Raw genomic sequence first — 11,163 nt, forward strand, 5'->3', positions numbered from 1 at the left:
CACCCCTGCCTTCAGGTGGCAGTCGGGTCTGGGAGGAGAGGACCGGCGTTTTCGAACCCGGCCCAGGCCGCCTCTGCGTGGCCGTGACGTCGCTGCGCCCCGCCTACTTGGGTGGTGACGCGACGGCCACGCCCCCGCGCTTACGTCACCGGCCCGGTTCCCTCTCCGGGGAGCGGCGGCGGACGCGCGGCTCCCACCCCCTCCCCTCTCACGGGCTCTCCCCTCCCCAGTGGTGGCCGCGACCCGACCCTCTGCAAGGCGATGGCCCGCGCCCCCAGCGCAGGCTAGCGTGCCTGGGTGCCCGGCCATGGGCTGTATCGGCTCTCGAAGCCCGGCGGGTCAGGGTAAGAAGAGGCGGCGGCCGGGCACGGGTTGGGGAGTCGGGCTGCGGCCGCCGGTGCGCGGTGCGCGGGCCGCGGCTGGGTGGGGGCCTTGAGGAGGGGGCCGGTGTCGGGAGAGGGAGGAGCCTGCACCGGGAGGCGGGCCAGGCAACAGGAGGGAACGGGAATGAGCAGGGAGGGGGCCAGACCGACTCCGGTTCGCTCCCACGGCCTGCCTGCCTCGGGGTTTTGCAGGGCAGACGCATGGTCTCGCCGCCAGCTGCCGTGTGCCCACTGCTCAGGGTGGCCGGAGAGGCACAGCTCGGGGAGGGGCTGGGCAGCCCGATGCCCCCACCACTCCAGCCCGCGGCGACTGGCCTTGCGCGCCCACACACACGCTCCCCTCCGCCTATCCCTCTGCCTTCACTGTCCTGGGAGTGGCCCTGCGCTGGGAACCTGCTTCCCCCAGCCGTGTCCCCATCTTAAAGAGGTAGCCTTTCGGCCCTGGCTAAGCACCTTACCACAGAATTTTTGTTGGACATTGACTCCCCGCTTCAGAGTCAGTTGGTGAAGGGGGACTGAGGCCCCGTTTGAGGCACCTGTGAACACTGAATCACCTCTCACCTATTACAGTTGTTCTAATGTCTTGCCCCCACTCAGCAAAAACAAATCGCCCTACTCTGTGGAGGGAAAGGGGAGCCCAGAGGCAGGCCATCAGGGCTTCCTTCCCACAATGCTGACCCCTGCTTGGGCCTCGGTTTCCGTGGGTGGCCGTGCACACCGGGCCTGACCATAGTCCTGTGCATTGGAGGTGGGCCAGCTTCCTTTACTCCGGTGTCCTGGATTTCTCCACGCATAAGGCCAGGCAGGACTGGGTTTGGGATGGGACCTGGGCCTTCAGGGCAGGTGGTCAGGCCTTGGTGTGGTTGGTACTTGATATTCTTTGGAACTAAGACTGGCTGAGATTTGTACTTCCCTTGAGGAATTCTGGGATTTGTAGTCCCAAGTTAACCTCGTGGCTTTTGAAGCTGAGGAGCAGCTGACTGCTCTGATCTCTTTGGCCCTGCCAAGGCTTGGAGTTCAGGAAGTCATCACTTCCTCTAGTCAGGGGTGAGTTTGGCTGACCTCAGGACTGGCCTCGAGAGCCCTGATTAGGTACCAGTTGGGGGCCAGGGATGGCCTGTAACCTCCTGTTTTCCTTCTGGTTGGTAGCATTTCTGGGGACCAGCAGCTGATTGAGGCTCAGGGATAGAGACGGCTGCTCCAGCTAAAGGTCAGTTGTGATGTACATTGCCTGTTGGCACTCTCTAGGGAATGGGCCTCAGCTCCCCGAGCCCCAGAGAGCTTGGCTGAGCCCTGATGTTCCCACCTCCTCAGAGCCATGAGGCAGGAATGTTCTCCTTATGTGACTAGGCACAGGTTCCAAATGGGGAGGGGACTGGCTCAGCATCCGGAGCCAAAACAGGAATAGAACTGGGAGCTGAGCCTGGAGCGGTTCTGGGCTTTTGGTTCTCCGCATCAACACAGCCAGCATGCCTATGATTTCTGTGCTGGGCAAAATGTTTCTGTGGCAGCGTGAAGGGCCTGGAGGACGATGGACTTGTCAGACAAGTCGCAGAGGTGAGACCAGGGATCATGGATGTGATCTGGGAGACGATGGGAAGCTGAGCAGTAGGGTGCTTAGGTGGAAAAGGAAAATTACTCTGGCTTAGATATTAAGAACCAGGCTGAAAAGGGAGAACCAGGCTGGGGCCAGACAGGGCATCAGGAAACGACTTCAGTGGACAGGGGTGAAAATCAGAAAAAACATCATGAGTTCATCAGAAAAGAAGAGTAAAGAGCTGTGGACCAGCTGAGGCTGGTGAGAGGAAAGAAGGCAGCAGGAAGAGAGGAGGAAGGCAACACGCCTGCAAAGGGTCCAGGGTGGCTGGCGGTGGTGGGGGGACAGTGATGGTGGAAGAACTCAGTGTGCTTTCCAAGAGAAATGGGTAGGCTGGGAAACGGGGAGGAGAGTCAGAATTTATCATTGTTTGGTTTCACCCTAGGGTTTTGAGGCAAAAATTCATCTAGAGCAGGAAGGTGGCCAGTGGGCTGCCACAAAATGGCCCTAGGGGCCCGAGGGTCAGGGATGTGTGGGATAGGGGCTTTTAGAGTTGAGGAGAGCACTCAGTGGGTGCTGGTCTTCTGGAAGGTGGGGGAGGGGCTGAGAAATGATATGGCAATACCTGATGAAAATGGGGATTTGGGCAGAAGTAGGGGCACAGCTGAACAGCCTTTCCCCTTCCTCTCAGTGTCCTCGGACCCCGCGTGGGCTGTGGAGTGGATCGAACTTCCTCGGGGTCTCTCTCTATCCTCCTTGGGATCTGCTCGAACCCTCCGAGGCTGGAGCAGGTCCTCCCGCCCTTCCTCGGTGGACAGCCAGGACTTGCCAGAGGTGCTGGGCCCCTGGTGGTGGGGGGAAGGAGGACGGCATCCATATAAAGGGGATCTGCAGCCCCCACCCACGCCTGGCCAGCCAGCTTCTGGCTCCCTTTTCCGGCAAGCGGAGGCGCTATCCGGCGGCGGGCCGGGAGGCCGCCCCCGTGCAGGTCTCTGCTCGGCGCTGTGCCAGCGGGCGGAGAGCTCGCGCCTTCTGCGCTGACGTCAGCGCATCCCAGGCCGTATCCCGGGAGACCCTGTTGCATGGTGATGGGTTGCCAGGGAGACATACACCTTTTCTCTGGGCCTGGGCCGCAGCTGCGCGGAGCGCCGGGCACGGATGGCGGCGGCTGAGGGGAGCGAGGCGAGGGAGGGAGAGCAAGCCAAGAAACACCCAGCAGGTGCTCCTGCCCCTAGGCCTGGCTGGAGGCTACTGGCGCCACCCTGGGGGCCCTGTCAGCCAGGTACCCAAGGGGAGGGATGGAGGGTGGGCCTCAGGTCAAGGGGCAGTGTTGGCCGCCCTTGTGAGGGACGGAAACATGATAGAGGAGAGCAATGCCGGGGAGGGGTGCGTGCCTCCAACTTCATTAAGTGAGGGAAACATTTGCTGGGGCTTGTCAAGGAGCCCTGAGCCAAGTACAGGGTGGAGTTAGGAACTTAGGTGCATCAAACTTAGGCCTTGCCATCCCGAGCTTCCTCAGGAGACAGACAAGGGCAATGATGGGGGCGGGGTGTGTCAGAGAAAAGAGAGGCTGTCGGCTGAAAGCATTATTAGCAAGTGACACTCGAGATGGGCCTTAAGTGATGGCAAGCATTTTTACAGGTAAGGGTGGCATTCTTGGCCCAGAGGAAAGCTGAGTTCCTTTTCCTGAAGGCAGGTGGGCTGCTTGCTGATAGGGTTTGGTGGAGAAGGATTTTTTGTTTTTTGTTTGGTTTTTTTTTTTGGAGACAGAGTTTCACTCTTGTTGCCCAGGCTGGAGTGCAATGGCGCGATCTCGGCTCACTGCAACCTCTGCCTCCCGGGTTCAAGCGATTCTCTTGCCTCAGCCTCACGAGTAGCTGGGATTACAGGCATGCGCTGCCACGCCCGGCTGATTTTGTATTTTTAGTAGAGATGGGATTTCACCATGTTGGCCAGGCTGGTCTCCAACTCCCAACCTCAGGTGATCTGTCTGCTTTGGCCTCCCAAAGTGTTGGGATTACAGGCGTGAGCCACCACACCTGACCTGAGAAGAGGGGTTTTATTGGGCAGAGGAGATCAGTAGTGGATTCAAAGGAGGCTTGGAAGGAGGCAGGGGCGTCACAGAGTGGGATCCTGCAGGGCCTGGGTATGACGCCTGCACTAACCTCACTGGACAGTGGGGTAGCCTAGACAAGATTTTAGAGGTGTGTTGTGACCGGCTGCACTCCAGGAAAACTGTTTACATTATATCTTACCTCATTCATCCAGCCTTTGTATTTTTGTTTGCTTGTTTTTGATACAGAGTCTTTCTCTGTCACCCAGGCTGGAGTGCAGTGGCACAATCTTGGCTCACTGCAACCTCTGCCTCCTAGGTTCAAACAATTCTCCTGCTTCAGCCTCCTGAGTAGCTGGGATTACAGGCATCCGCCACCATGCCCGGCCCATTTTTAAAATTATTTTTAGTGGAGATGGGGTTTCATCATGTTGGCCTGGCTGGTCTCAAACTCCTGACCTCAGGTGATCCACCCACCTTGGCCTCCCAAAGTGCTGGGATTACAGGTGTGAACCACTGCGCCTGGCCCAGCCTATGCATTTTTTTTTTTTTTTTTTTTTTTTTTTTGAGACAGACTCTTGCTCTGTAGCCCAGGCTAGAGTGCAGTGGTGTGAGCTCGGCTCACTGCAACCTCTGCCTCCCAGGTCCCGGTTCAAGCAATTTTCCTGCCTCAGCCTCCCGAGTAGCTGGGATTACAGGCATGCGCCACCATACCCAGCTAATTTTTGTATTTTTAGTAGAGACAGTGTTTCACCATGTTGGCCAGGCTGGTCTTGAACTCCTGACCTCATGATCCGCTCACCTCGGCCTCCCAAAGTGCTGAGATTACAGGCATGAGCCACCGGCACCCGGCCAGCCTATGCATTTTTTTTTTTTTTTTTTTTTTTTGAGACAGAGTCTTGCTCTGTTGCCCGTGCTGGAATGCAGTGGCCGGGATCTCAGCTCACTGCAAGCTCCACCTCCCAGGTTTACGCCATTCTCCTGCCTCAGCCTCCCAAGTAGCTGGGACTACAGGCGCCCGCCACCTCGCCCGGCTAGTTTTTTTTTTTTTTTTTTTTTAGTAGAGACGGGGTTTCACCATGTTAACCAGGATGGTCTCGATTTCCTGACCTTGTGATCCGCCCATCTCGGCCTCCCAAAGTGCTGGGATTACAGCCTTGAGCAGCCTATGCATTTTTAAGAAATTATTCCGTATTCAGTGCTATGCTAAACACTGGGCACTACAGTGACCAAAACAGACTGAATTCCCCAAGAGCCAAAGACCAGTGAGGGAGACCAACAAGAAACAGGAAATGCAAAAAGACCATTATTACTCACTATGATTAAGGGCCACAAATGGGATACATTGACAGAGAGTGATTTGAGACTAAAGAGAGAGGACAGACTACCAAGAAGGGGGCCAGGAAAGCTACTCTGACGAGGTAGTATTTTGGCCCAAACTGGAAGAATGAGAAAGAGCCAGCCAGCCATCAGAATAGTCCAGAGGAGAAGAGGAGCACTACACTCACTACACTTTGGCCTGAGAAAATACATGGGATTGGAGGAGGCTGGGGGAACACCACCTCTGCCGACCTGGGCAGGGGACATTGAGGCCTTGAGAAAGGGCAGTGGCAGTAGGAATAGAAAGGACAGGGTAGGAGCAGGGAGTTTGCCGGTCGAATTATTAGGTCTTATCAACAGATATGGGCAAGCAAAGCCTAGGGGAGAGTTGATGGTAATGCTGAGGTTTGGAGCCAGGCTGGATGGGAGAATGGTGGGTGATGCAAAGGAAAGAGGTCAGGAAGCAGGGCTGTATGTGGGGAGAAGGTGTTGGGGTTTGGTTTCCATCTTGCTGAGTTTGCCAGAATGTGGATGGGAAGACCAAGAGGAGGAACAAGGGGCAGAGGGGAGGGGAACCTTTTTTTTTTTTTTTTTTGAGACAGAGTCTTGCTTTGTTGCCCAGGCTGGAGTGCAGTGGCATGATCTCAGCTCACTGCAAGCTCTGCCTCCCAGGTTCACGCCATTCTCCTGCCTCAGCCTCCCGAGTAGCTGGGACTACAGGCGCCCGCCACCACGCCTGGCTAATTTTTTGTATTTTTAGTAGAAATGGGGTTTCACCGTGTTAGCCAGGATGGTCTCGATCTCCTGACCTCATGATCCACCTGCCTTGGCCTCCCAAAGTGCTGGGATAACAGGTGTGAGCCACCATGCCCGGCCGGGGAGGGGAATCTTAAAGAAGTCCTAGCCCAGGTGCGGTGGCTCATGCCTGTAATCCCAGCACTTTGGGAGGCCGAGGTGGGTGGATCATGAAGTCAGGAGTTCGAGACCATACTGGGCCAAGATGGTTAAATCCCATCTCTACTAAAAAATACAAAAATTAGCCAGGTGCGGTGGTGGGCGCCTGTAATCCCAGCTACTTGGGAGCCTGAGGCAGGAGAATTGCTTGAACCTGGGAGGTGGAGTCTGCAGTAAGCCGAGATCACGCCACTGCGCTCTAGCCTGGGCGACAGAGCAGGACTCCATCTCAAAATAAAAAAAAAAAAAAGAAGTCCTGGATACCACACTCTTCTCCCTTCCTCCTCTTCCCTCTCCTCAGAGGTCCCACTCGTGGTTTTTCATTTCCTACCCTGCCTCCATCTCCTCTGGGTGCTGGGAAAGTGGAGGATTAGCTGAAGTTTTGCTTCTTGGGGCCTGTCTGAATCTCCGTTGCTTTCTGCGAGGACATAACTCACCTGTCCTAGCTTCTTATCATCTTACATTTCCCTGTAGCCACTGGGACATATGTGCTGTTCCTTCCTAGCTCTTGTCTCCTCATGCCTTCGCTGGGGTATGGGCATGTTAGGGGGAAGGTCATTACTGTCAGAGGGGCACTGACCTTCTAATGGTGTTATCCAAGGTGAATGTTGGAGACACAGTCGCGATGCTGCCCAAGTCCCGGAGAGCCCTAACTATCCAGGAGATCGCTGCGCTGGCCAGGTCCTCCCTGCATGGTATGCAGCCCCTCCCGTGTTTCTGGCCACTTTGTCCTTTCTCCTCCGTTTTGCACAGTCCCTTTGGAACTGTTTCCTGTGAGCACATGCTGGGGTCTCCCCTTTCTTCTCTCGCTCAGGTGAATCTCAGCCCCTTCTCCCACCCAAAGGTTCACATAGATCCTAACTGCTGCCACCCTTCCACCTCCCTGCCCCTGTGCTCCCTGGCCTGGTCCCTTACCAGGCTTCTCCACCCTCCCCTGTCTCCAGGTATTTCCCAGGTGGTGAAGGACCACGTGACCAAGCCTACTGCCATGGCCCAGGGCCGAGTGGCTCACCTCATTGAATGGAAGGGCTGGAGCAAGCCGAGTGACTCGCCTGCTGCCCTGGAATCAGCCTTTTCCTCCTATTCGGACCTCAGCGAGGGCGAACAAGAGGCTCGCTTTGCAGCAGGTGGATGGCAGAAAGGGAATAAGTTACACTCTTGGCACAGGGCTGCTTTTTTTTTTTTTTTGAGACGGAGTCTCACTCTGTCGCCCAGGCTGGAGTGCAGTGACGCAATCTCAGCTCACTGCAACCTCTGCCACTCCAGTTCAAGAGATTCTCCTGCCTCAGCCTCCCGAGTGGCTGGGATTACAGGTACCTGCCACTGTGCCTGGCTAATTTTTGTAGCTTTAGTAGAGATGGGGTTTCACCGTCTTGGCCAGGCTGGTTTTGAACTCCTGACCTAGTGATCCACCTGCCTCAGCCTCCCAAAGTGCTGGGATTACAGGTGTGAGCCACCGCACCCGGCCAGGGCTGCTTTCTTGTCTCCTCAGGTCTGACGTGGGGGTTGGAGTCTTTCCATACCCTGTTTCTCCTCTCTCCTGTCTCCAAGCTGAGCCCTAGACTTAGCTCACCTTCTCTGCTTATGCGTTCTGTCCCTGCGACAGGAGTGGCTGAGCAGTTTGCCATCGCGGAAGCCAAACTCCGAGCGTGGTCTTCTGTGGATGGCGAGGACTCCACTGATGACTCCTATGATGAGGACTTTGCTGGGGGAATGGACACAGGTGAGGGACATCCTGGGCTATTGCTGTGGTGGATCCGGCTGATAGACCTTGGGATTCATTCAGAGCCACACCCAGAACACTCAGCCTTTGGAAGGGCAGGGGAGAGGGGCAGACTCAGTCCAGGCAGGCCTGGACACTCCAGGGACAGGAAGGCTGTCCACACTCACGGGTGGGAAATGAGCAGAGAGAAATGGAGTCGTTCCTTTCCCACAGGTGCTGAGGCCTCTCTGCCTGTCTGCACAGTTGTGCCTTGCAGTCCTCAAAAAAAAAAAAAAAAAAAAAAAAAAAAGCCAAAAGACCTCAAGGACACCTTCTGTGCAGCCACGTCTCTGGGAGGGTCTGCAATGCCTTTGCCTCTTCATCTCCAAGGCAGGCTTCTGGCTGGCTGTGGCAGGGCAGATGAGTTGCAGTGCACAGCCCAGCACCTTGCAGGGCTGCATCCCAGGTCAACAGGAAGGCATGCTGGGCCTGGAACACCCACGGGGCCGTGCTGGCTCCAATTCAGCATCCTTGCATTCCAGCCTGTGGGCCTTTCTCCGGGCCAGTGCTTGCAGCGGGGACCCTGCAGGGCTCTGCAGCTGTGTTCGGCCCTCTCATCTTTCATTCCCTAGACCACATGGCTGACTTTCTCTGTAGCTTCTGGGCTCAAGTCTCACAGGCCACCATTCCCCACAACCTCTTTGCCTTTGAAGATTACCTCTACCATCCCCTACCCCTCCAGTGAATTAATAAGTTCTCCAAGGCAGGCAATACATGAGAGCAGGTTAGAAACTGCTGCTGTGGTCTGGGGGGTTGATTTGGATGTCTGAAGCCAAGATGGAACCTTAAACCACAGGCATTTTTGTTTGATTGAGTTCCAGGCCTACTTTGACCCCTGGAGTAATGATAATAACTAACATTTATCCAAGGCTGCTACTAGCCCATGTGGAATCTTTGTGCAAATTAGAAAAAGGCACCCCTTTCTCTGGCAGGCCAGGGCATGCTGCTTGGTGAGCAGAGTATGGGTTAGATTTTGCTATCTCTCACTGCCTTGGACAGGCCCTGTTGTGTGATGAGCAACCTGTATGGCCATATGTGGTGACCCTGCATTTACTGCTTGTTTACTGTGTGCCAGACACTTTTTCTTTTTTTTGAGATGGAGTTTCACTCTTGTTGCCCAGGCTGGAGAGCAATGGCACAATGTCAGTTCACCGCAACCTCCGCCTCCCAGGTTCAAGCAATTCTCCTGCCTCAGCCTCCCTAGTAGCTGGGATTATAGGGATGTGCCACCACGCCCAGCTGATTTTGTATTTTTAGTAGAGATGGGGTTTCTCCATGTTGGTCATGGATCCCTGAGATCCTTACCTCAGGTGATCCGCCTGCCTCAGCCTCCCAAAGTACTGGGATTGCAGGCGTGAGCCACCACACCCGACTGTATGCCAGACTCTTGTTCTTGTATTGTTAGAATCTCCATCTCACCATTAAGGAAACTGAGGTCTCAAAAAGTTGTGACTGGTTCAAGGTTACCCAGCACCTACCTGCCACCCCCAGAGCTATGCCAGGGGTGGAGTGGGGCGAATGTGGCTTCCAGGTTGGCCAATTGAAATGAAGCCAGCAGGACTATCTTCTTTTCTCTTCCCCTCACAGACATGGCTGGGCAGCTGCCCCTGGGGCCCCACCTCCAGGACCTGTTCACCGGCCACCGGTTCTCCCGGCCTGTGCGCCAGGGCTCCGTGGAGCCTGAGAGCGACTGCTCGCAGACCGTGTCCCCAGACACCCTGTGCTCTAGTCTGTGCAGCCTGGAGGACGGGTTGTTGGGCTCCCCAGCCCGGCTGGCCTCCCAGCTGCTGGGTGATGAGCTGCTTCTCGCCAAACTGCCCCCCAGCCGGGAAAGTGCCTTCCGCAGCCTGGGCCCACTGGAGACCCAGGACTCGCTCTACAACTCGCCCCTCACGGAGTCCTGCCTTTCCCCCGCTGAGGAGGAGCCAGCCCCCTGCAAGGACTGCCAGCCGCTCTGCCCACCACTAGTAGGCAGCTGGGAACGGCAGCGACAAGCCTCTGACGTGGCCTCTTCTGGGGTGGTGTCCTTAGATGAGGATGAGCCAGAGGAACAGTGACCCACATCATGCCTGGTGGTGGCATGCATCCCCTGGCTGCTGCTAGGGGCAGAGTCTCTGTGCCCAAGTGTGGGCTCAAGGCTCCCAGCAGAGCTCCACAGCCTGGAGGGCTCCTGGGAGCGCTCGCTTCTCCATTGTGTGTTTTGCATGAAAGTGTTTGGAGAGGAGGCAGGGGCTGGGCTGGGGGCGCATGTCCTGCCCCCACTCCCGGGGCTTGCCGGGGGTTGCCCGGGGCCTCTGGGGCATGGCTACAGCTGTGGCAGACAGTGATGTTCATGTTCTTAAATCAAAATGCCACACACACATTTCCTCCTCGGATGATGTGAACCACTAAGGGGGTTGTGACTGGGCTGTGGGGGGGTGGGGTGGGAGGGGGCCCGGCCACCCCCTACCCTCCCCATGCCTCTCTCTTCTCTGCTTTTCTTCTCACTTCCAAGTCCACGTGCAGTGCTTGATAGAATCACTCCCACCTGGAGGGGCTGGCTCTTGCCCTCCCGGAGCCTATGGGTTGAGCCGTCCCCCAAGGCCCCCTGCCCAGCTGGGCTTGTGCTGTGCTTCATTCACCTCTCCATAGTCTCTAAATCTTCCTCTTTTTTCCTAAAGACAGAAGGTTTTTGGTCTGTTTTTTCAGTCGGAGCTTCTCTTCTCTAAGAGGCTTTGGAATGATGAAAGCATGTACCCTCCACCCTTTTCCTGGCCCCCTAATGGGGCCCGGGCCCTTTCCCAACCCCTCCTAGGATGTGTGGGCAGTGTCCTGGCGCCTCACAGCCAGCCGGGCTGCCCATTCACGCAGAGCTCTCTGAACCGGAGGTGGAAGAAAGGATGGCTCTGGTTGCCACAGAGCTGGGACTTCATGTTCTTCTAGAGAGGGCCACAAGAGGGCCACAGGGGTGGCCGGGAGTTGTCAGCTGATGCCTGCTGAGGGGCAGGAATGGTGCCAGTGAGTGACAGTCATGAGGGAGTGTCTCTCCTTGGGGAGGAAATAAGGTAGAGCCTTTCTGTCTGAAAGGCCAAGGCTACAGTACAGGGGCCCCGCCCCAGCCAGGGTGTTAATGACCACGCAGTGGAGGCCTCTGGCAGATCCTGCATTCCAAGGT

The 11,163-nt window shown here is 56.3% G+C and overlaps 1 protein-coding gene across 2 annotated transcripts; it reads left to right on the forward strand.

The window, feature by feature from the left end:
* Nucleotides 1-138: 138 nt before the first annotated feature.
* On the forward strand, nucleotides 139-11,042 carry FAM131A (family with sequence similarity 131 member A). 2 transcript variants are annotated; one of them, XM_050780221.1, is made up of 7 exons: nucleotides 139-344; nucleotides 1,533-1,593; nucleotides 2,612-2,754; nucleotides 6,849-6,942; nucleotides 7,192-7,374; nucleotides 7,854-7,970; nucleotides 9,597-11,042. In XM_050780221.1, exons 4-7 carry the CDS (start codon nucleotides 6,873-6,875, stop codon nucleotides 10,064-10,066), a joined length of 840 nt encoding a protein of 279 aa, XP_050636178.1. In that variant the 5' UTR covers nucleotides 139-344; nucleotides 1,533-1,593; nucleotides 2,612-2,754; nucleotides 6,849-6,872; the 3' UTR covers nucleotides 10,067-11,042. The 2 variants fall into 2 exon arrangements, with proteins under 2 accessions (XP_050636178.1, XP_050636177.1); XM_050780220.1 differs by lacking the exons at nucleotides 139-344; nucleotides 1,533-1,593 and adding an exon at nucleotides 1,636-1,940.
* The last annotated feature ends 121 nt before the right edge of the window (nucleotides 11,043-11,163 follow it).

Source organism: Macaca thibetana, chromosome 2 (genome assembly GCF_024542745.1).
Source record: "Macaca thibetana thibetana isolate TM-01 chromosome 2, ASM2454274v1, whole genome shotgun sequence".
NCBI classification, from domain to species: domain Eukaryota; kingdom Metazoa; phylum Chordata; class Mammalia; order Primates; family Cercopithecidae; genus Macaca; species Macaca thibetana.

Coding starts and splice junctions, on each gene's coding strand:
- FAM131A (XM_050780220.1), top strand. CDS start 1,853: ATGCCTATGATTTCTGTGCTGGGCAAAATGTTTCTGTGGCAGCGTGAA. Junction 6,943..7,191: donor GGCCAGGTCCTCCCTGCATG/GTATGCAGCCCC, acceptor CCCTGTCTCCAG/GTATTTCCCAGGTGGTGAAG. Junction 7,971..9,596: donor TGCTGGGGGAATGGACACAG/GTGAGGGACATC, acceptor TTCCCCTCACAG/ACATGGCTGGGCAGCTGCCC.